The sequence below is a fragment of the Cyrtonyx montezumae genome, unplaced genomic scaffold (assembly GCF_038088225.1).
Source record: "Cyrtonyx montezumae isolate F1298 unplaced genomic scaffold, pur_monq_1.0 scaffold_32, whole genome shotgun sequence".
Taxonomy (NCBI): Eukaryota; Metazoa; Chordata; class Aves; order Galliformes; family Odontophoridae; genus Cyrtonyx; species Cyrtonyx montezumae.
Window position 1 is genome coordinate 1617179 of NW_027072037.1, and position 27991 is coordinate 1645169.

General features: G+C 42.2%; 1 protein-coding gene and 1 long non-coding RNA gene across 3 annotated transcripts; one reads left to right on the forward strand and one right to left on the reverse strand.

Moving 5' to 3' along the window:
• Positions 1-470: 470 nt before the first annotated feature.
• Positions 471-27839, reverse strand: CCDC13 (coiled-coil domain containing 13). 2 transcript variants are annotated; one of them, XM_065744806.1, is made up of 15 exons: positions 27472-27839; positions 24950-25098; positions 22411-22553; positions 19255-19344; positions 18859-18975; positions 16900-17004; positions 15596-15760; positions 13938-14114; positions 12388-12594; positions 11176-11309; positions 8984-9067; positions 8088-8216; positions 5393-5547; positions 1350-1464; positions 471-847 (listed from the first exon to the last, which is right to left on the reverse strand). In XM_065744806.1, the coding sequence occupies exons 1-15, from the start codon at positions 27681-27683 to the stop codon at positions 688-690; spliced, it is 2142 nt and encodes a 713-aa protein (XP_065600878.1). In that variant the 5' UTR covers positions 27684-27839; the 3' UTR covers positions 471-687. The 2 variants fall into 2 exon arrangements, with proteins under 2 accessions (XP_065600878.1, XP_065600877.1); XM_065744805.1 differs by lacking the exons at positions 12388-12594; positions 13938-14114.
• Positions 12248-24256, forward strand: LOC136053856 (uncharacterized). Its single transcript, XR_010622687.1, has 3 exons — positions 12248-12394; positions 13983-14106; positions 24062-24256. It is a non-coding gene; the product is annotated as an uncharacterized LOC136053856 (long non-coding RNA).
• Positions 27840-27991: the final 152 nt, after the last annotated feature.

Sequence of the window (27991 nt, forward strand, 5' to 3'; positions counted from 1 at the left end):
TATACATAATCTAAGATCCTTGTTTCCCTCCTTTATATTGGAGCATGACAAACACCTGGTCAAACAATAGATGAATGAATTCAGAACCACCAGGAGAAATATAATTTCACGTAGCTTGCCACCAGCATGGTAATTCACTGCTGCAGGAGGTCACAGTCTTGCCTGTTGCTAGATTTTTGAATGCAGTGATATAATTTGATTACAGTTGTAATATTTTTTTAGTTATGTCAGTTAGGAGGGAAATAAGACTAATCAAGTCTTTTGATTCAAGGAGCAATCAGCTATCACCCATGAGGTCAAGGAGCTCGTTTCATCCCACGCTATCCAATACAGCAAGTCCAGTCAGGATTCTCTCTAGCTCTAAATTCCTCTTCATCATAGTAGTAGATTTAGTAGTTTAGTGGGTAGGGATGGCGATAGGAGCATGGTTGGACTAGATGACCTTGTAGGTCCTGAGAGCCAGCAGCCAGCTGCTTGCTAACTTTTACAGCCCAAATTTGCTGACTTGTAAAATCTTTGGTCTTTTTTGCATTTCATCTCCATTTCTCGTCCTCTCCTGCAGAAGATGAAGACATGACATGATCCGAGGCTGCAAAACTACACTTCCAGTGCATTTCAATTCATGGGCACAATGCCTGGCCTCCCTCCTTGCTCTGCAGTTCTGATTCAGGGCTCTGAATATCTTGCTTAACTCTTTTCTTGTTTCTGCTGCCGAATGGCCTGTAGAAAGATATCCTTCACTTGGTCCATTGTGTCTTGGTACAGTTTAAAGTCTTCCTCTTTCTTTCTCACAGTAGTCTGCAAAGCTGCCTTCAGAGCTTCATTCTCCTCCAGCTGGATCACAAGCCTATGAGGAAACAAAAGGAAACTTTCATGTGAGCTCTGGAGCTTCAAAACAAATTAGAACAGTGCTTCTGCTCCAGGGAAGAAAACACTGAAACACACGCTCTCTGGGCATTTTGTAACAGCCATGAGAAACAGCAGACCTATAAACACTTGCTCCTTCTTTCCCAGAGACAGAAAAAGATATTAGAAGACAAGATACTTTTCAGATATTTTGTGAAAGATTATATATTTTCTTCACCAATAACCTTGCAATTGATAGCTAAAAAGAGAGAAAAAAAGGCATCTTTCTTGAATTGTTTCCTAGTGCTTAACATTTCTGGGTGTCTGTGTCATTTTTAGGCAACTGGTGTAAGAACGACACAGGCAAACTCAATGCAGAGGATCTGTGATCCTTTTGAGGAACTGGACCAGGTAGTATCACTGCGATGAAGACAGCAATGAATCCTAGCTGTTACTGAAACAAAAAGTGGCAGTAATGCAGCATAGAGGAAGGGAAGCCATACCTTGTGCTGAGCTCCTCTATCTGTGATTCTAGAGGCAACTTGGACAGCTGGGCCGCAGAGAGCTCCTTCCTATCACCCATGTTCAAGGACATCCTTGACCGAACAGCAGACTGGCCTGGAGATTTCATCACAAAATGGAGTTTTAGTAAAACAAGCAATACAAGCAATCTTTTTCACCTTGTGAGATCTCATCTAAATCTCAGGAAACAGTGAACAAACACAGTTCTATGCATATCCAAGAAGACAGCGTAAATATATAGGACAAAGTTTTATTTTAACCTCCTTTCAGCAAAAATAAAGCATGATGAATTTGTATTCTGGGGCTAAATGTGTGTTCTGTAATATGTGCGTTTACATTTCTAGTCAAGAAAAACAATCCAAAATATTCAAGTGCCCCAAACAATAGGCAATAGATTAGAAGCAGGCAAAAAGCATGGTTTTAATGTCAACCTTGTCATTTCAGCTTATGACAGCTGTTGCTTCCTGAATGCCACCGATGACATTTGTGTGGGGCACACACTGAGACAGCTTTCTGAAAGTACTTTCTGATCCTCAGCATAAACATAATCTAGATTAAACTCAGGAAAGTAATTAAACATGTATTTCAAAGCAAGACTGCAGATTGAGAATGCTTTCCAGAATAAAGCCTTCTTGGAACACGCAGTGCTGTTCCTGTGGTTTTAAATGGACCCAAAATCTTATTTCAGGATTACATAGGAAGGGTTGCCACTGGGACTGGAGAATCAAATCTGGGAGTGACCAAGGAATCCCTACAACAGGAGGCTCAGAGAAGATGGGCAAGGACAGCGTGCTCATGAAGCTCAGAAAATAATGTGGGAAGCAACTGTAGCTATCAGAAGAGAAGCTGAACTAATCTCAACACCATCTCAGCACCAGAGGGTGTCCTTCCTTGTAGATAAACAGCTGTGTCAGCTGAGTAAATGTAAACAGCCTTCCCTAAAACAATCCATAGAATATACTGCCTGCCTGAGCCAGACAGAGCAACAGGGGGAAGTGTATGTGTGGCCCAGTCCAAAACCATACAGAAGTCAAACACCTAAACCTTGAAGAGAAGGAAGAGAATGGGCTTGAGAAGGCTTCAAGTCACATGTTCCTCTTGGTAGGTGGGGACACCCAGCATCACGATGCTTAGACCAGTGGTGTTAACCATGATTCAGCTGTATGTTGCAATTGCTACGCTGTACTTGTGTTGTGATTTCACTCTATCACTTTTCCAAATCAAAACCCCTCATAATGCAAATGCCTCAAAATAAGTCAGTTAACACACTGAATCCTTCTCATATGGAATATCTGAAAGAACGTGAAAGGGAACGCTCTGAGTACAGAAGTATGAGGAGAAAGGTTACACTTTGTAACCATAAAATGGTTCAGAACCTGACGTCCTGTTTCACAGGACTGAGGAAAACCTGCTTTTACTTACTTATCCATTCTCCTCTGGGATTATTCTTTGCTAATTACAAATTTGGACAAGAGAAAAAAAAAAAAAGCATCATTAATTTTAAAACACAACTAGGTTGTTTCTAACTACTCAGCATCCCTTGAATTGAAGAGACTAGGAACATTACATTAGCAATTAGATCAGCTCTCTCCAGTTTTGCATTTTCAGAAAGAAAATATTATGTTAATTAGTAGGTTCTCTAGTCTCTCTTTTATGCTCAAGTTTTCATCCCTTATTTCCTCAATTATCTGGCATGAAAGAATTTATATAACCTACAAGCTTTGCTGAAGAGATACGTTACAGACTTGTAGACTTGTTTCTTGTACAAACTCCAGAGAATTTTGGCACATCACGAGGGGCAGAGCTCTCTTCAAACAGCTGTGGCGAAAGATTGTTACCTCCTCATCTCGTGGACTTACATAGGATTTCTTCCTACTAACCTCACTGCCAATCCTTTTCTACATTTGCTTTTAGTCCTTAAGCAGACATGGCTAATGAACTAAAGTAAGAAGAGTAAGATAAGAGTGAGAAGAGATCTGTCAGGCTGGTAAGAACAGCCTGCTTCCTTCAGCTCTGAAATTCCAGTCTCTCAGAGATGAGTTACCGAACTATACAACAGTATTTGGCCAAAATGGCTCTGAACCTGAAGAGTTTATAGCTGTATCAATTGGAGGTTGCAAGGGAAATACAAATTTGGCACGTGCAGGACAGCAGAATAATACAACCAGGTTGTATAAAAGCTTAAGCTCAAAAAATCAGTTAGTTTCTCCTCCAGAAGACAGCATCAAGGTGCCCCTCTACAATTTAAGGCAGGGGGTCAGAAGAGAAAGCTTGGCATTGATGACTTATTCCCAAACTCAGCTGCCTACTGCCTATCCCTACTCACATTCTGATATCTTCCTCAGGAGCCATCTGAGGGCTCCAACGCCTCTTACATCCAACTCCTACTGAGAATCACAAGTGGTATCCCCTGATACAACTTCTGTGAGGCCTAGCACTGCCCTTTTATCAAAATGAATGTCCTGTATCTTAAAGCCCAAAGGCTGCAGCAATTGGCTTCCAAGCACTCTTCTGTCTGATACGGTGCTGGTAGCTGAACTGCAGCTTTCTGTTTTCTGGAGGGAGTCTCTCTGCTGGGATCTAAACTGTTCTGCACCTCTCTGTCAGTTAATACAGTTAAAGCAGCTCTAAAAGTCAGTGGTAGCAGAAAAAGACATGAAAATCAGCCAGTGTTGGCAGGGACTCTTGTCAAGGGCACAACAGCTCTGCTCCAAGGAACAGATCCATATTTTACAGAGGGAAGCAGGATCCAAGAAATCATTCAGTACTTATTTGGGAAAAGGTTCCTCTGAATCCTGTTGCTGTGAATTTGATTCTCTCTCTATGCTGGGTGAGTGAATGGCAGTGCTTCACTTCAGGTCCTGAGCACTGCGTACACCTTACGCTGGGGGCCCTCACCCCCCTGGATGAACCACAGTGAACACCAAGTGACTTCTTGCACCACTGTGCAGCTCCAGAGAGATTCTATTGCCAAACAAGGATACGATAAGAGCACTATGATGGGAGATGCAAAGAAACACAATGCAGTCAGAGTAGTATTTCTTACCTTGCCTAACCCACACCAAAGGAGAAACAAGACAACAGGTGGAAAGGGAGGTCCTGTTCCTACAGGTCCTCAATGCAGACCAGCTGTAAGAAGCTGACCAGGTGGGATTAGTACACAAAGCAGTGCTGCATGCAGTCCCTACAGAAAACCACACCATGCATCCACTGAGCTCTATGGCCAAAGTGTGGGGCAGGCTAAGAGCACGTACCAGCACTGTAGTGAGACTCGTGATCTCTCTAGGAAGCGTAACTCGGTCTGATGGCATCCCAGTATTTGTCAAATTGAAATTCCCATTACTACTGATGGTCTGTGAGCATTTAAACTCTTTTTACTTTAAGAAAATACATATAAAAATGGAAATTTCTGGAAAAGTTTCCTTTAGAATATGTGTCGTTTTATTGGTTTAGACACTTTACAGAATCAGAGTCCTTAAGCAATAAAAGAATCTGATCAGGGAAATAAAAATTTAACATCCGCCATGAATTCTCCTCCTTCAACTATGCTAGTAAGGCTCTCATATTTATAGCAGGAGATTAACACGTTCATGGGATAATAAATTACACTAGATCTAATTACTACATCACCAGCAATAGTTTTTCATGGAAGCTGACAGGCCTTAAATTGGGATGCGTCCTTTAGTTCTGCTCTTAACCTTCAGATGAATCTCCCACAAGTGCAAAGGGAACAGAGCAGTGGTCATGACAGGGACACAGTTCTTTCTGTAGACCACCAACCCCATGAAAACAAGATATTGCAACGTCCTGGTCCCTCTTAAATCTATGGCAGAGTCCTCTTGAACAAAGAGTGGCCAGGGTTTCATCTCTGGGATCAGTCCACTGCAATGAATTGGTCCAAATCCCTGTGTGTGAAGTCAAGCACTTGTGTAGGTTTGAGAGATGAGAGTCCAAATGTTGCTGCTGTCTATCGACCACTGAGGCAAGACGGGGGACAAAGGTGTAGGTAAGAGCTCCTCCTCACCTGTTCTGCTCCTCAGGGGAGCTTTCTGTGTACTTGTGATCCTCCCTGGATCCATCTGTAGTTTTTCAAGCTGCTGCTCCAAAATGACACATCGCCACCGCTCTTCCTGAAGTCTCTTTTCAGCATCCAAGACTTTATCACTGCCTTCTTCTACCCTGATATGCAAAAAGAAAAGGTGATGCAAAGCTTAGTTATGCCATGATCATAAAGAATCAGTGAGTCCTAGCACTGAATCCTACTTCATGCTGCATAGCTCCCAACACAGGGAATGGGAGAGTTTTCCATGCATCCAAAGGCAGAAATCCCAGTGCAGTTCTTCCAGATGACATCCTTTCAATTTGAAAAACAGAATTAACTAATGAATATTATTATAAATAATAGGTTCATTAATGGAGGCTGCCTAGATCCCTCAGCACTGTCTGTTTGTGTGAATTTCCTACTCAGATGAGCAGGCAAACTGCAGGGAGCCAAGGGGAGATCTTTTATTACAGGAATAATAAACTGCATTTTTTTTTAACACTGAGAAGGAAATTTGGAAGGAAAATAGTTTATAAAAACACTGTCCAGCATTCAGCTGTACTGCATCAGTTATCTGCAAGTACAAAAAGAAGCTGGATGTTGCTTTTAATAAACTTGGCCATAAGGCACCACCGTGGAAGGAAGAAAGTGGAAGAGAAGGCAGTGGCTCACTCTGCAATACAGTAAGGAGGAGCAGACTACCTCTCTGTTCACCTCACATAACATCTCAGAAAACTGACTGAAAAAATTCAGTGTGCACCCACAGATGCAGTCACTGGTGCATCTCCTGGGGCAGAGTCTGACACCAAATGATTCATAGGTTCATAGGTTCATTAGGTTGGAAAGGACCTACAAAATCATCTAGTCCAACCATCCTCCTATCACCATCCCTGCCCACTAAACTACTAAATCTACTACTATGATGAAGAGGAATTTAGAGCTAGAGAGAATCCTGACTGGACTTGCTGTATTGGATAGCGTGGGATGAAACGAGCTCCTTGACCTCATGGGTGATAGCTGATTGCTCCTTGAATCAAAAGACTTGATTAGTCTTATTTCCCTCCTAACTGACATAACTAAAAAAATATTACAACTGTAATCAAATTATATCACTGCATTCAAAAATCTAGCAACAGGCAAGACTGTGACCTCCTGCAGCAGTGAATTACCATGCTGGTGGCAAGCTACGTGAAATTATATTTCTCCTGGTGGTTCTGAATTCATTCATCTATTGTTTGACCAGGTGTTCCCATAGCATCTTGTACTACAAACAGTGGAGGAAAATGACAGGACTAGTTGGGTTTTATGCAGTTTTCCACCAATATGAGCAGCAAACTGAAATCTTGCTCTAGCTTTTCCCCTTCCCAAAGCAGGGCCCAATCCTACAACCTGAAAATAACACTGTGTTCTCACAGTACATTCTGCTCTGCGGTAAATAGTTGTGAAATACAGTCTTAAAACTCTAAACTCTACTGTAGAAAAATCCTGCCTGTGTAACCATTCCCACTGCTCTCCTCTTGGCAAAAGCACTGTATATGTTCCTTGAGATCTGTTGATCTATACTCCAACAGAGGAAGGGGAGAGGAGGAATGCCTCACGTTTTACATATATTCATGTTGAAATATAACTGGATATTATATTATCCTGAGGTCTTCCAAGAATTATTGCACACAATCTCACAAAATTTACTTTACCTGCTGGAGCTCTTGATGAATGTGTGATAACTGTGGAGCTGCTGAATCAGCAGTCTATGGTACATTTTACTTACAACTGTGCATTTCATTGCCTGTGTGTTCTTTGTTATCCTGTGTTCACAATGGCCCCCATCACTCACACCTCCACCCTTATCTAATTGCATAGCTCTGTTAAAGTCACTGGGCTCACAGATCTGGACCAAATTATCCCAGTGCATATTTCTAGGGCTTTTTCCTTAAAAGTACAGGAGATGATGAATTTTTTTATAACTGTGGTAAAGGCTGTTCTTTTTTGGCTGTGATTAGTAGTATAGAACAAAAATAAGTGGGAAATGATAACCAGTGCAAAATAAAGCAAGCAAGCAAATAGTTCTATTGATTTCAAAAATACAGAGAAAAAAATGTATCTTCCTATAAGCTGGAATAGAGATTTGGGGAAGAGATGCTGAATACCTTCTGACTGGGAAAATATTAGAAGCTGAATGCTTTCTAAAGAGGAAAGAGTGCTTTGCTTGCCCTCCTCGAGCATAGCTTGATTTTAACCTTGTCTCAAATTGAATTAAATAATGAGAACAAAAACATCACCGCTATGCTTCAGTTAAATCAGAAGAAATTCATTTAGAAGGGGAAATGGTGAAACTTAAAAGACTGTGAAATGCTTCTGAAACAGAAGTCAGGTTATAATTACAATATTTCATACTGATGAATAGTATTGCTGCCTCAGTAACACCATACATACATAAATACGCCAACTTCAGTTTTATCTAAGTGTAGCAGGCCTGAAGATGACTCCATTTTTTCTGCACATTAAGAGAATAAAGAAAATAAATCATCAACTAGGCAGTGAAATTGAGCAGAAGAATATGAAAGCCACTATTTAAGGGACAGTGTCACACTGGCAGAGCACGGCACGGACTCTCACACGTCTCAGCCACTCCTTAAGCACAGTATCCCATACAGGACACCAGCAGAACCATTGCTACCTTTTCTGCAGCACAGTGACCAGTTCCAGGAGCCTGTCTCTTTCCACTTCTGCAGCCTGGAACAGAGCCTTGTGCTCTGTGATCTGCGTCTGCAGCACTTTGAAATCCAGGCTGTCGGTGCCAGCGAGCCTAAAAGCAGCAGAAGCATAAAGAGTCTGTTTCCCATTTCACAAATGAAAGAAATGACAGCATTTGAAAAAAAAAAAAACAAACACATCAAAACACACTTGTTTGAAGACTCAGCCAGTGTGCACAGCTACACTCACTATCTGCCCCCAGCATCAGCCCCCATACTGCAATATATGGAATATGTAGAAACAAAGCCACTGTGAGTCTCACTAGAAAGGCCTTTTCCTTTGCAACTGTGCTCTCCATTCCCATCACCCTTGAAAACAAACTTCCCCTGCCATCAGTTCACAGATTCTCCTCCCATTGCTGCTGCCAAAGTAAGAGAAGCCTAGATGAGGATTCTCCAAAGTGCTTCACTTAGATATTAAATGGCACGCTATTGATTTTCTCTAACTGAAAGGCTCCAGGCAGCATTAGTGAAACAGCCTTTCTTACTCCTAATAAGTGATGAAATGAAGAGGCACCTTTTGCATGTATCCCATTATTATGTACTTCATTTCTCCTTTTAGGAGTATACAGGAATATCTCCTTTAGAGCCAACAGCAGGAGAAAACTTGGTGCTTGGGGATGAAAAATGGGGCCTAAAGCTAGCAACTGATTAAAAAAGCAAGACAGCGAGAAGACACCACAGCCTCTGTCAGAACCCTCTAACTGTATGAGACAGCAAAAGAAGCTGTCATTACTAAAACAAGGCAGCTAAAGGCTGCCAACAGTTTGTGCAGTACAGCAGGTTCTCTCTCTTGTTTCGGATAATTTGAGACACATACCTTCCAGGTGTGACGTTACTGCAGAGAAGGGAAGGTTTGGTAGCTGTCGACTCCACAAGCAGATGGCCCATCTTGGACACCGTGCTGAAAGGAAGGAAGCTTTGTTTGTTGAACACTCACCTCTACAGAGGGCAGATCTCCAAGAACTCCTCTGGTTTTCTGTGTTTGTTACTGCCTTGCAGGGGAGAGCCTTCTAGAGCCTCCTAAGGGGGCATCACTCAGGCTTTGCATACACCATAGCTCAGCTTGCTTTCTAACCCCACAGCACACTGCAGAAACACTTTTTTGACTGCTCAGTGGACAAAAACCTGCAGCTCAGTTTTTCATCTCTGTGCTTCTGGGGGTACTTGGCTGGCATGTCATGCCAGCATTTTGTATCACCATGTCATGGCATGCGGATGTCACGAGTAGCCACAGAGCAACTGGTGAGCAGAACCATCAGAACCAACCTAACCCCTGCTCCACAGCAAGGTGCAGAACTTTAATTTCCAGATGTCTTTAACAACGTACTTGGAATAAGTTTTTTGAACTCCTCCACTCTTAGGATGATCTGCCAGGATTACTGTGATAAGGGGACTCAAATGATAACACCAGAGTATCGCCTGCTCATGAGTTTTATGCATAATAACCCTATGTGCTTGAGACCCAAAACTCCAGTATTTGTCTTCCAGCCTTGAGTTCAGCTATCTAAAGGCAATTCCCTGTAGATGTAGCCCACCTTTCCTGGCCTTTAAGCTGCAGCTAACAGAGGATAAAGCTTTAACATAGTGGAAAAGGCAGAGCTGCTGTCCAGGCTGTGACTGGCTAACCCATGCTAAAACCAAGTGAAGGTTGGTAATGACACACGTGGCTCAGTCTGAAACTGCAGATTTTTACTTTAACGTTTCCAAGGGGCTGTAGATCCTATTTATAGCATTTTTCATTTCATCATTCTTGATAGGAAAAAATGATTCACTAAAGTAAAACGGAATAGACGTTTCATCAGCATATTAAAGTTAATGGAATGAGTGAGCCCTGCTGACCATGTTATTAACAGCTCCTGCAGTTTCAGACTCCTTTGTTGCTCACCTGACATCAGCCATTGTCTGGCCAGCACTGTGTTAGCTAGGTACACAAGCAATAATTTATGCATTGCACTTAGGGGCTCCTACAAAGCCTGTACCCAGCTCAGCTTTCATCCTCACCCTCCTGCTTACAAACTATCAGCAGACATAAGTAATTGGTGAAAGAAAAAAAAAAGTGGATAAAACAGATTTTCCCTATGAGAGTACTACACGTGTGAAGTTACAAGTCAGAGAATAAAGCCAACCAGGAGTGTTGAAGCCTGGAGATGCCTCCACTCTGCAAGAGAAACTTCCAATTAAGGATAGTGTTCCAGTGTTCAGAACATTTTGAAGAAACTTGTTTCAATTTTGTAGTAATGTTCTGCTTAGGCACAGCGAGACACCAGGCAACTGACAAGCCAGTCCCGGTGCCTGAAGTAGTGGGGCAGTCTAGTTAAGATTTTGTAAGAGAAATTAGTTGCAACTTTAACTCTCAACTCTTAGCAACAAACCCAGCATTCAAACAGGAATGAATACAGCTTGCCCTGGGGTTATGGTACCTTCACAGAGCCAGAGTGAGCCACAGTCCTGTCAGTGCTAGCAAAAATCAGACTTACAATTTGTATTAAGATGAGCATGACTTACGTGGACTCCAGTAAGGCTTCTAAAAGGATGCTTGTTAAGAGTAAACAAGGTGGTGTGTTTTCAACATTTCTGCAAGGAAACCCTGCTCAAAGCATCTTTATTGATTTAAACAATGCACTGGTGATTTACTGTTTACCTAAAATGGAGTTGTGTGTTAATTTGCCACCCTATTTTCAGAATGCTGCTCATTAGAAGCCCTGTTTCTCCTAAGAGAGAAGAATCACAGGCACTTAAGCTAACCACATAAACATTATCCGAGCTGAAGAAAGAGAAGTAGCTGCACTACCATCATGCCAAATGTAGTAATGTCTGCAAGTCTGTGTATCCTTTTCTGTTCCAGGAGAAGTGTCCAAGAGACAATGTGATTACAGATTCCCATATACCGTAAACAGCCTGCCACAACCACTGGCACATAGCACTAGTGGCCTGATAAAGTTGTTTGGGAAAACCATGCTTCTGAATAACTCACAGCAGTTTTAAAGATCGACATTAGGGTCTTCTTACCGAGCAGAAGCAATCCTTCCAAACTGATCACTGGCTGATGGCAGAGGCTTAAGCCCAGTAAAATGTAGATCTTCTGAGTGTGCAGAGGGTGGTGTAACAGCTCCTGAACTGTCCCCTTGGTGGGCAGATTTCTCCTGTTAATGTTGGAGCAGGTTATAAAACCAATTACACAGTTCAAAGCAAAAGAGTTGCATCTATGTCTGATCAGCAGATCATGATTATTGTTAGAAACATGCCAGAATTTTCAATTTACAGAACCAGTTTATAATCACTGCAGAACAGAAACAAAACGAATGTCAACAAGAAGTGAATTTTCATATAAAATCATAGGGTATACACCGTGTCTCTAGAGAACATACAGTGCAGCACCACCACTGCCAGTATGGTTGGTTTGTGTCCCTGTCACAAGATTTATCTTGGATTCAACACTCCTAGCCCCCTTTTCCAAGGTATCTGACAGCTTCACAATGTCACCAAAACCCTCAAGGTTTTTATATCTATGGGAACTGGCTATCTAGACACTCTTAACAAAGCCAGACCACAGAAGAAGTCTTTGATATGTTTGTGGACTGCCTTTCAATTCCTATGCCTGTGTTCTAGCAACAGTACCACCTTGCCATTGCTGGTCTGCCACACTGGAACATAACAGTTGAAGACACTTGAACATGTTAGCCCACTAGCAGCCAACCTTTCAGATTCTTCCATCTGTACAATGAAGTTTGCACATGGCTGAGATTCATCAGACTCTGATCACCACCTCGGAGATCAGAGGAAGTTTCTGAAGTGGATCACAGTGGGAATAATTTACTATGGGATCCCATCACTCCATGAGGGGTTGCAGCTGGTCAGCATGGCAAACTGCTGATGTTGGCCTCACCTCCATCTGCCTGCCTGCATCCTTCAGCAGCCAAGGAAGGGCAATACTGAGAAATCCCTACTGTGGCCCCATCCCTGCTGTGAGGAGTATGACATTCTTGGCATTGAGCCACATGCTGATGGCATTAACATCCCTATGTTTTCTGCTGTTTAAACAATTTGTGTACAAACAAGAAAGAAAATTAGAGTGACAAGAGAGAATTCCTGCTTCATCATTCCAGAAGAAGTGGCTGTCAGCATGGCAGGTACCATCTTGGTTAACATCAGAGAGGGAAGTGGAAAAGCAGATCTGAAATGATTACAGTTGTGCTTTTCTAGTTCATTTCTTCTGACTACCTGAAAGGTGAGTTGACCAATCTCCTCTTCCAGCTCTTTAACCTTTGCTTCTCGTTCAGCCACCATCTGCCTGAGCTGCTCTATAAGGCAGTTTTGTTTCTGAGCCTCATTGTTCAACTGCTGTCCTAGCAACTGCTGGGATTCTTTGTTCTTCTCATCCTGCTGGCTCAGGTGCTTTAAGATTTCCTGCATTTGTTTCTGTTGGCTCTAATAAAAGAGAAATAATGAGTGAGATATACACGTTTGTATACAGTGATTAGGAAGACTCTGTGCACGTTTTAGATCCACCAAGAAAGGTACCCATTCAGGAGTGCTAGGGCAAAACACTGCCCTGCCAAACTCATTCTCTGGTGTAAGCAAATTGATGTCACTGCTGCTACTATTTGGTCCACTATGTTTTAAGTGTGAGGTCACCTTGTCTCCTCCCAGCAGATAGCCATTAAAAGAATGGCACAGCACATCTACTTGTAATGTCCAGACGTGTTCTGCTGGGTAAGACAGCCTGTCCTCACTGGTCGTATCAGGGATTTAGGATGGTTCAAATTAGAAAGATCCGAGAACTGAGAGATTCAGTTCACTGGAAGCTTTGCTACAAAGCATAGCAGAAAAGAGAGCAGGCTTTTGACAAAGAAAGCGACTTTTGCATAATCTGGATAAAAGTGGAGATTTCAACGTGCTTTTTGTGACATTAGATCACGATCAAACTGTGTGACAGTGATATTAAAAGAGGGTAGTACGAGTACTAGTTGGACAGTGGGTTTTGGAGTTTGTCAGTGCCCATATTCCCCTCATGACTTCTAGAAAGGTGTAGAAAGGTGTCATTAGCTAAAACTATGTACAGAAACAAGGAAATATAAGGGCTTTTAAACTTGTGAGGAGCTGGATCAGGAGTCTCAGAACTAATTCTACTAGGAAGTGGCATATCTTCTATTTTTTTTCCCCTCAGTATTGTAAATTGAGGAAGACCATTTAGAACCATGGTAGGACAACACAGCTCTGCAAGAGAATGACAGTGGGCATTTATTTCAGCTTAACTGCACCACGAGTCCCCATTTAGAAGGCACCGTGTCCTCTTAGCTTCAGCTACTGCAACCAGATGTGCCTACAGTGTAGTACTCATGGTTCAGGTCTTGTGTGTTTTGGGCTGTGTAACACAACGAACCAAAGTGCAGGACTGCAAGCATTTGTAGAGAAAAAAAATGTTAAGTCAAGTCTGAGATCAGAATAGAAAACACAGACCAGCTTTTTGAGTCAGGTGTGAAGCCCTTCCTCTCACTACCAGACTTCCTAATTTCCATCTTTCTGCACAATGTTTCTATTCAATGCTTACAGCTTAGAGCCACCAGATTCCAGCTGTCACACCTGGTGCTGTTCTGCAGCCTTCACAGAACCTGATCCAAAATGCAGAAGGGCTTTAGCTAACTGTGAAACGTCTGGCCACTACAGTTTGATCCATCAGTTCCTGTACACCCTAAAGTTGTGTCACTGTGTCTTTAAATGACACCACATTTCATCACTTAGAGAAGGAGGGCTGACTACAAGGGCAATACCAGTAGGGCATCTATGAGCTCATCATCATGCTTTCCTTTCTCCAGCAGGGTTACGATCTGTCCCTTCAGGGTTTTCACTTCACTGCACAGCACTCTGTTCCTGGCTTTTGATGCATCGAGGTTTTTCTTCACTTCCTCATGATTTTTTTGGAGAGCATCATGTTCCACAGTGAGTTTCTGCAGTGATGCAAACACATCATAGGAAATGTCAGTCATAACCTATCACCAAGCCCTGCGTGCTTTGGTGAGCTAAAGCAGTCACACATTGCCTGGAAAAACTGGAAGAAAAAATGCACTGGCATATTGTATCATCCCTAAGTAGAAATTATAAGTAGTGCTACTCACTGTCTGTTTGCCACCATCAAAGCAAGGCCAGTCTGATCAGAAATAAAAGGTTGATTCAGTGTGTCAAGAAGCACGTGATAATTCTGTCTTACAGTGTAATTCTGTATGCTCCTGCTCTTCTGTTTGCCTCACTATCCTCCCCAGGAAAACTTTCTTACTTCCAGATATAGGATGGTGATGTCACAGCACCTACTAGAAGCAGTGCCTTGCAAATGCTGTCTCCTGAGCCACGCCTTCACCTAGCTGAAACTGGTCAGAGAGCACACTAGTAGTCCTGCAGTAATGGACAAGTACAAGGAATTCGGGGGAGTGAAGCCATGCAAATTACAGTTATCAAGGGAAACCCTCCCTGTGCTGCATGCCTGTGGCTATACATTTTTCATTCTCACAGCCAAGAGTGAAAGGTGTGTATTACCCCACTGATCACTCTACTGCACATTAAAATGTGGTGAGAAAAGCAGCAACTAATTAAGCTTTGGAATAGTGTCAGGTGGCTTTTACAGAAGTGAATGCAGGAAAAGAGCTTAGGGAAACATATGTTTCAAGCCTGCATATGCACAGTTGACACCCCACACCACACTCCCCATGTTTTTTTGTGGACACAGAACTTCATATCCTTTTCATTTCAGGGTTTACTGCATATGCCATTAGTTGTAGCCCTTCTCAACCCATAAACACTGGGTGACTCTGCCTTTTCGTAGCAATTAAATGCAGTAGATGGAGAGTAAGACCCATTTTGAAAACGCCTCTTGAAATGAGCCTGGTGTAATTCTCAGCTTTATTCCATTCAAATGTAGGAGCCCATCACCATAAAGACACATGAGGTGTGAGGGGAATGCTTGTATTTAACAATGCATAAAGAATGCACACCTGGACATATGGAGAGAGGGACGTTACAGACACTGGATCCAGATGCAGCAGGGATTTCTTCCTACACGTGACTTCAGTGCAAAGCCTGCGCCAGCTGCACTGCATCCCAGTTCCTATCTCCCACTGCCTAATATTACATACCAGGCCTAGCTGTCAGGTGGACGTATTTCAGGCCAATTAGATGCATCTGATGTGAATCATAAAGCAGAGGGAAGACCTAACTGTGTACTGAAAGGTTTGCTCGTCCACACAGGAGTTCAATGCAGAAAACAAGCACGGGTGTCTTTTGCTCAGCCTGTGAAGCATGACAGAACTTCCTCAGGCAGATCAGGTGGGCTTCCAGAACAGTCTCCAGGTGGGATATATAACATATACCCTGAAGGTAAGGCAGGTTACTGCACTAAATATCCCAGTAAGGCTCAGCTAAGATCACAGGATTTTACCTCCAAGGCTTCTTTCCTCTCTTTTTCCAACCTGCGAATTTTCAGCAAGTTCTTCTCTTGGGCTGAGCACTTCCTTGGATCAGCAAGTGCCAGCAGCTCCTCATCCATTTCACTCAGTGATGTTCTGCTCTTGTTTTGGCCCAACTGATTCTCCAGCTCTCTAACCTAAGGGACAGTACAGAGGCAAAGAATCAAAAAAGCACATAATCAAAGGGAGCTCAGACTGCAGCACCTTATCATTTATTTCTTGATATTGTCATGGCTAACAGACACAGAGGAGTGAATGAAAAAAAAAAACATATGCATTTGTTAGCTGCTAACAAACGTGGTTGTCTAGGGCATCTGTGCAGGGAGGAGATAGGACACGAGATGCACCCTGCTGATCCACTGACTGTAATTACTATATCCCCCACTGACAAAAAAGGGGGCTGTGGAGACTGCTCAGACAGAAATTTCTGCAGTAGAGTACAGTACAGTACAATATGTACAGACTTTGGATGAATCTCAGCCAGGGGGTCTAATGAAAGGAAAATGTAATTTGCCTGTGGGAAAACAGACATTAACAATTTCAGTCAGTCTGTAGTTTGACTGACTGAAAAATCGCAGTTCACTGGCATATAACTGAATATCAGAAAAATAGGAAGATTGTGTTTCAAATTACACGAGAGAAGTTTTATGTAAGATGCTGACAAACTGTCTCCCTGTCCTGATCTGACATCTCAGCTACAACGGTGCTCTTCAGAGTTAAAGACTTCACTTTTCCCAAGGGAACAACTTGAAAATCTTATCTGGCCTCCATTCTTCTTCAAGCACTGAGCAGAGCACAGGCTCCTTCTGTACTCAGTGAGGAGAGGCACCTTCACAACACCTTGGGATTCTGATTAAACTGCCACAGCTCTCCAAGGTCACTGAACTTTCTCCTCTGACACAGATGCTACCCAGCTTAAATACTGGGGTCTGCAGGTTTGTAACAGTCTAATGAATGCAGTCTGGAGGAATTCAGAAAGATTGCACACATCAATACGTATTTAAAATTTAACACATCACCACCATACACAAGCACACCCGTGCACTAAAAAACAAATTTCAAAAGTTACCCTAAAGCTTTTTTATATGGACAACTGCTTTCCTCAACACAGAAAAGACTGGTTATTTATTTGCAGTAAGTACTTTGTACTGGGGCACATAAGCAGGAATAGATGTTAAGAATGACTTTAAAAAGAACCAGTTTACCTCAGACATCTTTCCTAGAGAGAGCATCCCAGCACCCAGCTTGCAGGTCACTGTGCAGGGTCTTAACTCACCTTGCTTTGGAGAACAAGAATTTGCTGGGCTCGTCCACGCCAGCTGCCAGAATTGGTCAAGAGGCTTTGGATATTCACATCTTCACCGACTTCATTTGCTAAGAGCTACAAAGAGGGGATTAACATTAGCAGTGAGGCCAGGCTGAAACATACATGTTGGGAGAGGGGTGCAAAAGCTGCTCTCTGTAGAGGTACACACAAAACACTGTATCTAGATACACACTGTAACCTCTGTCACCTGTACCTGATGTCCAGTACCCCATGTGATGGAAGTTCTTTCAGATCATCATCACATACAGATTGCTGCTGCTTAGGAGGGGTTGACTAACACAAATGGCTTTATTTGTTAACGTAGATATTTCAGTATTTCAGTGTTTGAGTATTAGTCTTTTTAATGCAGTGCCAAAAAGTACTATCTAGTGGTATTTAGTTGGGTGCTGTGAGCAGTGCCTGCTACTCCTGACATCTGCTAATATAGTTAGCATAACAGGCTCCATTAATCACATGGCCATAATATGTAAGTGGCCTGATCATGTATCAGTCCCCTTCCACCTCCTTTTCTGCCCTGTGATGAGAACATCTGCCCACCAGCACTGCCACCAGGATGTGCTGAGCCCTGTTGTAGAACAGACAAGTCTGCAGTTGGCATACTGATAAGAACTATCCATACACAGGTGCTGGGTCACCCAGATATGGTGGCACTCATTAGGGATCAGGGAAGCACGAGATACTGACTATAAAATCAAGCAGCTGCAAGTCCTAAATGGGACTCAGAACTGAACTGCTGCTGGATGGCAAAGCCTGTGACCCCCTTGATGGTTGGGGTTTCCTCTTCCGGTGCCTTCTTTCTCCAAGGTCTGAGCGAGTGGTTCATGCTTCTGTAGGTGAATTCTGAGTCTAGACTATGGTTACTACATCACATGCTGACTAATAGGAATTGGATCTGCAGAAGATCTAGGTGATTAAAAACTGCAGGTGACTAAAAATACTAAATAATAAGCTACAGTACTTACTAAAAAAATCTATGTAACAATAAGCTATGATGGTTGCTAAGATTTTTATACAATAATGCAGCTCTAATTATAACCACTAACTTGCAGGTGCACCTTATTCTAGCAAGGATCTCCAAAAGAACCTGCCTGTCCCCCTGGCATCAGGAGAAAGGTGTCAAACTGTGCTACCTCTGTATAAAGAGCTTTTCACATTCATCACCAAGATTTACTAAGCGTTACTAACAGCTTTCAAAGTATTTAATTATTTTATATATGCTCCATAACTAGAACTAAACAGGAACAGAGTAGAGATGTTGTCTTAATACACACCCCTGCAATCAGGCATTAAGCCAGTCTCTCTCACACAGTTCTGAAAGAGCCACATTAACGAGAGCTAAAGTTAGTATGATGAGCATTTAAATTATTTATAAAAAGGTCAGCACAGTTCTATTTTTAGAACCATATTCTCTACTCTGATCTGCATTGCAGGTCTCTTACGCAAAGGAATGAAACTAAAGGAAGCAGAGCACCAAGTAATGCATTAAAATCCATCATGAATCAAAAAGGAAAAGGTTACTCTGGATGTCACTCCACCAAGCTGTTTAAACCTGCTTTAGTTCAAGTATGGTCTTTAATTTCATTAATGCCCATGGGACTGAAACCAACAATAAAAATAAATACATAATTAAATGCTTTGAAAAACCAATTTTCCTGGACTGGAACTTTGAAACCTTTAAGTATCTGTGTCCGTGATAAGGGCAGAAATAATGGCCACGTTCATCCACCTTATGGTGGCAGAGTATGACATTGGTGCAAGCCCATGTGACCACTGTATCTGTGGTCTCTCAGAGTTCACTGCAATCATGGAGGCTAAAGAAAGCTCCAAGAAAAAGCAGCCACCTTCTGATTTCTCATGACAGAGATCTTACCCAGGATCCCAGCCTCAGGCTGCATCCTGGAACAGTACCTTTTGGGTCATCTTCAGTTCCTGTTTGGCAGATTGCAGCTGGTTACGATACTCCAGCACTTTGAAGTTGGCTGTAGTTAACTTTTCTTGCAACGCTTTCACCTCTGGACTTTCAGCCTTTGAAGAAAAGAATGAGTTTGGTAAAAACAGAATCTGCAGTGAAAAACTGCAGTTATTACCATCCATAGATCCAACAAAACCTTTTTTCCAGACCAAGAAAACACATTCCCTACTTCCTAGGGTACAGAGGAAGTGAAAACAGAGCAATCTGGCTGTCCCCCAAAACTAGCAATGGGAGTACATCCCTGTCATAAGGGAAGGAAGGCACAATAGGAGAACACTGAGTATCAGCTGTTACTTCTGATCTGATTTCCTCTATACAGGTACAATTCATACCAAGTTTTCTTCTGTCTTCTTCAGAGTTGATTGCTTGACTCCTGCATCATTACCACCAAGAGAATGTATTTTTTCCACAGCTGTCTGTAGCTGGAAAAAAAATGCACTATTATAGATCAGATACAGTGAAGAGCACAACTTAATGGAAGATTAAGTAGAAAAAAAAGTCTTTATTTTCCCTTATATTTTAAATACCATCAGTAGAAAACTCTTGTCCTAAAATGCTTCCCAAAGAAACCTGTATTATTTTACTGAGGAACATATTCAGTGATTTCTGGCAGATTTTATCATCACAGGTTCAGAAAATACATATTTATACATACCAGTGAATGTCCAGTACAGTACAGACCAGATGTTGTTGCCAGTTTACTCACTAGTCAATAAAACGAGGATATTCCACCAAAAGCACATAGCTCTGTTCACCAGAAGAATTTAAAAGGAGAAATGACCACCTAATGCCCTACATCTGCAATTCAGTAATGACGCCAACACTCTTTTTCTTGAGCTAATACAGTTCTGAAGTAGTATTCCTCAATGTGTAAAGCATGTGTCTGCTATTGCTTGCACACAGAATAAGAAGGCAGACACACTGCCAACTACCACTCCCGAATCATGTTTTGTTGAGACTGCAAAGACTTCTTACAGGACCAAAGCACAGAGCTTGGAGCATAAAAGCTTGGGAAATGTTGCTTTAAGGGGCTGAGATTTCGTTCTTTGAGGTGGGAAGAAAATCTTGAATATTTGCCTGGATAAAAGAAGGCTCTGAGGAATAGCTAATCATTAAAGTTGTAACTGGAAAGAGTACAATTCAGGGCCACCTGAGTCTTTCTTTGCAAATAAATCCATGCTTAGGCCACCCTTCCATCCAGTTCACAAACTCTTTTGGCTGATGGCAGCTGCTAGGTCAAATTCTAATCGTGTTTTCTGCAAGCATCCATCTGTGGTCTTTGTTTATAAGTACCACTCTCTGCTAAGCAGCTGCTCAATGACCACACCCTGCATTTTGTTTGTGGGAACATGCTCATCTTAAAACACTTACGATTTCCATACTTTTCAGTTCTCATGCAAGCAAAGAGCTAACAATAAAAGAACAGTGTTTTCCACTGGCATAGTAGTGATGTGTTTGTAAGGTACCACCAACATCACTCATTTTGGACATGGCTTAGTGGGAACTATTGGTGACAGGTGGACAGTTGGACTGGATGACGTTGGAGGTCTTTTCCAACCTTGGTGATTCTAGGATCTCACTGAGTTTAAGCCATCTAGGAGCAGGCATATGGCAAGAGATTCAACTCACTAATTAATGCTTTTCCTGCTCTTAGTGTGGATGTCTCTATTTATAATTCATGGAATCTAGTCAATAAAATGGAAGTCTGCTCTTCTGCCAGGTCTGCATTAGGTCCAGCAGATGCGTGAACTGAGGACTCTGTTTTTGCCCACATACAGCTGTTTGTAGTCCTGTTTGAGGTATCCTACAACTATTAAACCCAAACTGCCAGTCCTGTCACATCTAACAGCCTTGTATGGGAATCTGAGAGGCCAAGCAGTGTCTCAAATGGTACTTTTTTGCCTACAAGCAGAGAACTGAAATGCACTTTAGTTGTCTTGGTTCTTTCTATCATCAGTGGAAAAAGATGAGTGCAAATCACCAACTCAGCTTCAAATTTCTAAATCAATGGGAATCTCTGCAGGTTCCTACCTGCGATGGCTCTTCTTACACATCACTCAACATTTCTGACAGATACTTCCACATTGTAGTTCATCCCTATCTCAGAAGCCACAAAGTGCTTTGTTGGGCTTTGATTTTGATGGTCCTAGTGTCCAAGGAACAGACTGGTTCATATCTGAGAAGCTTCCCTCTGCTTTGACCAGCAATTGCTGTTTCTTGACCTCCTATCCCAAAGTGTCTGCAGCCCCTTTCTTTTGGGTAAATACCTGAATATTTTAAGTTTCTGTCTGAATAACAGTCATCACACTTCCTCAGCAGAGGATTATAACCAAGATAATTTTTTCTGAAATTATGTATGGTTTGATTCCTTATGCATGTGACTTCAGAGGTCCCCAGTGTTATGGTTTTATGATTTTTGTTGTATTATTGATATTCCACCTCATAACATCATGTAGTGTATTGGGAGTTAAAGAGGCACTCAAGCAAGAGCATTAACTCCCAATACACTACATGATGTTATGAGGTGGAATATCAATAATACAACAAAAATCATAAAACCATAACACCCAGCTATGCCAGATATTTCTTAGCCAGCCAGCCAACTGCTCCACAAGACCCTTCTGACCAGAACTCTCTTGATCTATGCAGTTCTCAAACATCTCATCCGACACTTCTCCATCTTTCAAATGATAGGTGCAATTCAAATAGATGAACGATTCATGAAAAGATGTGACACAGTCAAAAATGCATTTGTCAGGTAGCAAAATAAATGTTACTGATACATTTAAGTGACGTCTTCTGAGGAGGCAAAGTGCAGTAGAACATACTGAAAATGATCAAAAATTTACCACAATTGCATAAGGAAGAGCAGTAGTAACCAATGAACAAAGTAAACACTGAGATCAGGGCATCTAATTTTCATTTTGTCTAAGAAAATTTAGTCATAAGTTCATAAGTTCATAAGGTTGGAAAGGACCTATAAGATCATCTAGTCCAACCATCCTCGTATCACTATCTCTACCCAACTACTAAATTAAGTCCTTTAGCACCTCATCTAAACGCTTCCTGTGAAAGGTCAGCCCATATAAAAAAGTCACACCAAACCAGAAAGATACGCCTGTCTGAGTGAAGATCTGCTACCTTAAGTGATCCAGTTTGTTCCTTCCTCAGTTCAGACAGCATTTATGCCACTTGTGCTTCAGAATACCAGCAAACATTCCTAACTGGCATTTCACACATCTTTGACTCCTTGTCACTTACTGATGTCCACTCCTAACTCCTCCCTTCTGCAATGGCGGAAACAGCTGAGGGCATACATCCCTCCCTCCTAGCACGGGCAAAAATGATGAGAACTCCAAGCACGGATGCAAGAGCAAATTCAAAACGGCAACATGAATCAACCCCACAGCTGCCATAGCTCCTCAATCCCAAAAGCTGGACTTCTGTGTTCTAGCACGAAGGAAAAGAAAACAAGAAAAACATCTCACTTCTCTCTCCAGGTCTTTGACTTTGTTATTCAGTTGCTTCACTTTGGCTTTTTCACTCTGAGTCTCAGCAATTATCTCACGATTCTTTTTGGCCAGTTCCACTATTTTAGTAGCTGCAACATCCCCTGCTAAACCAGACGTCCCTGGAAAGCACACATAAAAGCAAAGGATACTTCTTAACAGGCAAGAGTCACAATAGATAATGCTTTTGTTCTCTGTCCAGCACATAGTGCACTGTTGTGCTCTAAGTCACTGCTCAGTGCTGTGCCAGGCACTTCAATGAGGAAGAGAGGGGAAAGAGGTGACAATGATTCCAGCTGGACTGCTTGGTCCTTTGAGCAAGCACCGCACTGTGGCAAGCAAAGCCACATTCCGCACTTCAGCCACGAAAAAGACCACAGTAGTGGTCATTTCTACTTGGAAATGGCTGAGGTGTTTTCTGCTCATCGCTGTGAAGGACTGTTATGAACAGGTGGCATAATGTGGCATCTGTGGCACGTTACAGAAAAAGACATCACTCCACTTTGCACCAGTTGTTTATTTCTGGAGTTACTGAACCAGAGGTGCAAACTTTGGTAGACATCTGCCCTTCAAGGTCAGGGGACATTACTGCAGTTGAGTCCTGAACGACTTCCAGGAGATTTCTTTGTGTCTATTTACGTGCCCCTTGTGATTATACATGGAGCTTTACTGCATTACTGTGATCCTTAAAACAGACACTTCACCCACTTCCTCATCACAGAGGGTTTGATTAGTGTCATAGGTAAAGAGATCTCTGGAATGCCTTGCATGTCCTTGGCTTTTGCTAATATCAAACAGGTGAAGGAAATCTCTCACACAAGTGCAAAACTGATACAATTACACATAGTGCCCAAGAACACCTCTAGCCAGCTGTGACTAGCAACCTGCAATAACACCTCATGTTTGGGCTAGATGAAGACTGGGATATGTGTACAATGAATGGGCTGTTCTCGTCCTTTATAACTCTTTTATCCTTCTGCAGTATTCTTAACAATTCTTCCGGAAACATCTGTGAAGATTATATCCAAGAACTGGTGTGAGAGGCAAAGATGACAGACTACTCCTAAGTCAATTCTGAGTCCCATAAAACCTCTGGAGACCTCACAGAAGCTATGCAGAATACAGGTGAGAAAAGGACGTGACCCCACGTCACTATTTTAAAACCTTGTAAAGAAAATGAGAAGTGCATTACTTTTAAAAGCATTGCCACTGTTCTTGCTTCTATATCTGATGTGTTTCCTGTAGCAGCTGTTTATTCCTTAGCTTTCATAGCAAATAATGGCTGCTAAAGACCACAGTACGTACTGAACTAATCAAGAAACAGGCTCAGGCTCCCATGCAGTGCCTTCAAACGCATGGCACACATTTACTTAAAGATTTTTCTTTTTCTGAAAAGTGTGGGAGTCTCTTGTCACAAAGTAGACAAGAAAGACAGAGGTATGGAGCAAACTGCCACAGGCTGGTAGTGTGCCAGCCAAGAAGCTGCAGCAGCATATCTGGCTCCTGGTCTTGACCTAGTAACAGCATATCATCTACCCTAAATTCAAGCTGCAGATAATTACTAAGAATGAAGATGTAATATATGCATTATTTAGTTTTGCTTACTGCTGCTTCTCTCCTTCTCTACCAGCCAGGTCATCAGAGCTGTCCTGCACAAGAGTGGCACCCAGTGGAGGAGGTTCAAACTGCACAATTCAATCTTCCGAGGCCACCCGAACGACTTTAAAAGCTGGACTTTTTGTTGAGTCAGCATTCTGCGTGTCTTATTCAGGCATTTAAACAAAAGAAGCCTGAATAAGGAATTTAACGCTATGTAGCTGGGAAATCTGCAACACTGCTCTCTGATATTCATAAAAAAGCTTCTAAAATTTCCGAGTCATCATTTTTTTGTGCTGATAGTGGCAAGTTTATGGAAGACCTGTGAGGAGCACCAATTCCTGTGTATCCCAAAAGAGCTCTATGATTCTCTAAAGGGGCATATGATTACTGAGAACAGTACTTTGTGTCTCTGGTCTGACATGTCTGGCAATATCAGACAACTTTTTGTCCTTAAAGTAGCTCTAAGAAGTGGAGTAGGAGTACTCAAAATTTGGCAGCTCATATAAGTGAAGGAAAGTAAGGAGTAAGATGCAAGTGAGACACAGACCTGTAAGCACACATGCCAATCTGTGTGTTCACTGCAAGAACTGCCAGTGAGACTCCCAGGTGGAAGCAAATTCAATGGTTAGGTAACTGCAAATGCCAGAGTGTCAGCTTCGGCCCTCACAATCCTTTCTCAGCTAAAAGAGCTGAATTTGGATCCTCCTAGCAGAAGTTTATTAAAGGAGTGGAAATGGAGGCAGCCACAATACATCTGAAATCCTCCTTTTTTTAGCACAGAGCAGGTAAAACAGATGTCACATAAATATTTTACTTCCAGGAGGCTTATTTACCTCACAGTGATGTTGTTATCCTCCTCCTATTGCCATCAGCAAACACTGGAACTAACATAGCATGAACACAAAGCTACTGTGCTTACCTGACAGAGCCAATCTATCCTCCTGTATTTTTTTCTGCAGTTGCTTTATTTCAAAATCTTTCTCTGCCACCAGTTTGTAGAGTCTGCAGTTCTCATCTCGGACCTCTCGGAGCTGGTCCTGGAGTTGTTCATTCTCGATCTCAAGCGATCTGACCAAAAAAAAGAAGTCATAATGGCAGTCGTCACTAGAACGTGTTTCAAATAAATGCTTCTAGAAATAACATAATGAAACAACTGTATGCTGAATGAGCTGGGCTCACCAGGAATGAGTTTACTGAGGCAAGGAGAACATCCTGAACACCAGCTGATCATCTGATATTTCATCTACTCACTTACAAAATTCTGTATTTCCTTATGTTCCCAGGAGTAAAACAGCACAGAGCAGGTGTATTTTTCCCAGGGTTCCTGAGGCTGTTCAATAGTCTCATCTCATTCAGACTTACCTATCTGGTTCTTCAGAGGAAACCAGGTAGGCTTGCCATTCAGCACCTGGGACATTCAGGCTTTACTTTCTATGCTTACCTACAGAGCACAGACTGCAAAAGCTGCAACTGAGATTCATTCTTCCAAAATGAATAGTTCATAGCAATTCAGAAAAGACCAATTTCCTGTGTTCTCATCTGATTTTCTTGGAACCCCACCAGGATGGACTACCATCAGTTTGTATTGATAGTGTTACTTGTTGGAATTCATTTAGGAAGAAAGAAGATCAAAAAGCCCTCTGAATGGAAAAAAAAAAAAAAAAAAAAAAAAAAAAAAAAAAAAAAAAAAAAAGCTAAGTAATAGCTCTTAAATTCCTCAGGTCTAAATTACTGACCTGCAAATGGCAGAGATGCATTTCCAGAACTGCTAGGACTCTCCTGTACTCTGCACCTCACTCCACCAGGATGCCACAGCAACTCCTAAGATCCCTTATACCCTTTGAAATTCACAGCTGAAATGTGGGAATCGGTCTCCCTTTGCCAAAAAGAATAAATCACATTTCTACAGGAGCCTTTACATACTAACACAAAAAATGTTGAAGGGGACAACTGGTAAGAGGTCAGATCAGAAGCTTACATTGGCAAATCAGGCAGCCATGGAAAGGGACCTATGTGTGAAGATTTCCACCTCTTCCCAGAAAGCAAGAGGGAGAGCCTCAGTTTCCTTCTGAAAGCTCAGCTCCCTGCTTCCACACAGGTTTCTTTTGCAGCATGAACATCAAACACATTCCCAGATGCACCCGAAAAGTTCACTGGTTCATTCCCAGGTTCTGCCACAGCATACGTAATTGGGTGTGAAGCAATCTTAGAAAACAGGCAACCCAGGGTAACACAGAAGGAAGATCAGCATTTAGGGCCCAATAAAGCTTGGTTAGTGGCCTGATAAGACTTCCTAGAGTTGCCTTTCCCCACTATAGATTATGGGAGGGAAAACTGTCTCCAAGGTACGTACCTCACTGTATGGTTTTCCACCTGGGATCTGCTGGTTTGGCAGAGCTGGCAGTTCCTTCTACCCACCCATGTACCACAGCCCATTTCTCTATCACAGCAGCAATAAAAGAGTTTGTGGTGCTAAGGCTATAATCCAGATCACTGAAATGACTTGAGGTAAAAATCCCCTTGCCCCAGAAAGTGAGTTCAGTTCCCAGCACAGCCCTGAAAACAGCTGCATCAGTATAGCTGCAAGTGGTGAGCAGAAGCAGGAATTTTTTAAGCTGCCTTCACCACTTAATAGGGAGAAAATCACACAATAGCTAACACTTTAGTAACAGTAGACACCTTTGGGGTCTGTCCAACTCCAAACCCGTCCTAGTTTGCAAAAATACAAATAAATTGTGTCGGGAGACACTGACTACTTCCTAGGAGGAAGATGAATTATCTGAGCTGGAGTTTCAAATCTGGCCCAGAAAACTCAATTGTGCACTCAGCTCCAAAAGCAAGATAAAGGAAGATCCACAGTAGAATGTCTAGTATCCTGATAACCCAGATACTCCCTCAGTGAGTGAGATAAGACCCAAACCTCTGAGCCTAGTATGTTTTAAATCCTACCTTGTGTATCCCTGTCAAGTATCTTACCCATGAGGCAACCTTATCTACGATACTCTCCTGCACATACACTTCATCTCCTGTGGCTGTCTTTTGATCTACTACATCACGTCATATGGGAAAGATATGTGGGGGAACACTTCTCTGGGCCTCAGGCCTTTGGATTATACCTGTTAGCTGCGTGATGTTTTGCACATAGCAGATTCTGGAAAGGATGCGTGTAGGGAACTTGTTGACAAGGCTAGGCAGGAACTAACCAGCCATTCAGTCACCCTGAGTGACTGGAGATGGTCAGGCAGTACCTGCCTGGTACCTTAACCCCACTGTCCTGCAGTTATTTACTTGTGAAAGAGCACATCACAGTGAGAGTCTTCTTAGGATAATGAAAATGTAACACATGAAGACAAAGTGCTCTTCTACAGTGACTTTCATAAAGTCATTTGCTAAACATACTTTTGTTGACCACCTGAAGGAGCAGTGCTGCTACACTTTTACCTTTTGCTGTCATCTTCAGTTACAGGTTGTTCAGTTTCAAACAAGTTTAGATCACTGGGGACGTTGAAAGCCTCCTTTCCGTTGTTACCCTTCTGACTGTTCTGCTTTTCCTTCTTCCTCTCCATTAGATTCTGCAGTCTTCTTTGCTGCTGCACCTGAAGTGCTTTAAACTGGCTTTTAAAGTGTTCGTTCCCATTGATGTCTGACTCCATTACTTACTAGAAGCAACACAAGAAGAAAATGAAGAGCAACAGAGAGCACAGATCACCATCACATTCAAAACATCCTCTTCTAACAGCTGCTTTGTAGTTTTTCCATACTGACCTCTGAAAGCCTCCCTGCCACCACCTCCACCTCTCAGTCACTGTGCTCTTCAGCCTCACTTTAATGATCTTTCACCACAAACGCCTTTCAAACAGAAAAAAATCTTCAGGTCTTTTTCACTCCAACGTTAAAAAAAAAAAAGAAAAGTGTTTTTGAATGTTTAAAACAAACATCTTTAGGGAAGAGCAAGCTGGGG

Coding starts and splice junctions, on each gene's coding strand:
- CCDC13 (XM_065744806.1), bottom strand. CDS start 27,683: ATGGAGTCAGACATCAATGGGAACGAACACTTTAAAAGCCAGTTTAAA. Junction 15,761..16,899: donor TTCTTGTTCTCCAAAGCAAG/GTGAGTTAAGAC, acceptor ACTGTCCCTTAG/GTTAGAGAGCTGGAGAATCA. Junction 8,217..8,983: donor AGTAACGTCACACCTGGAAG/GTATGTGTCTCA, acceptor TGCTGCTTTTAG/GCTCGCTGGCACCGACAGCC.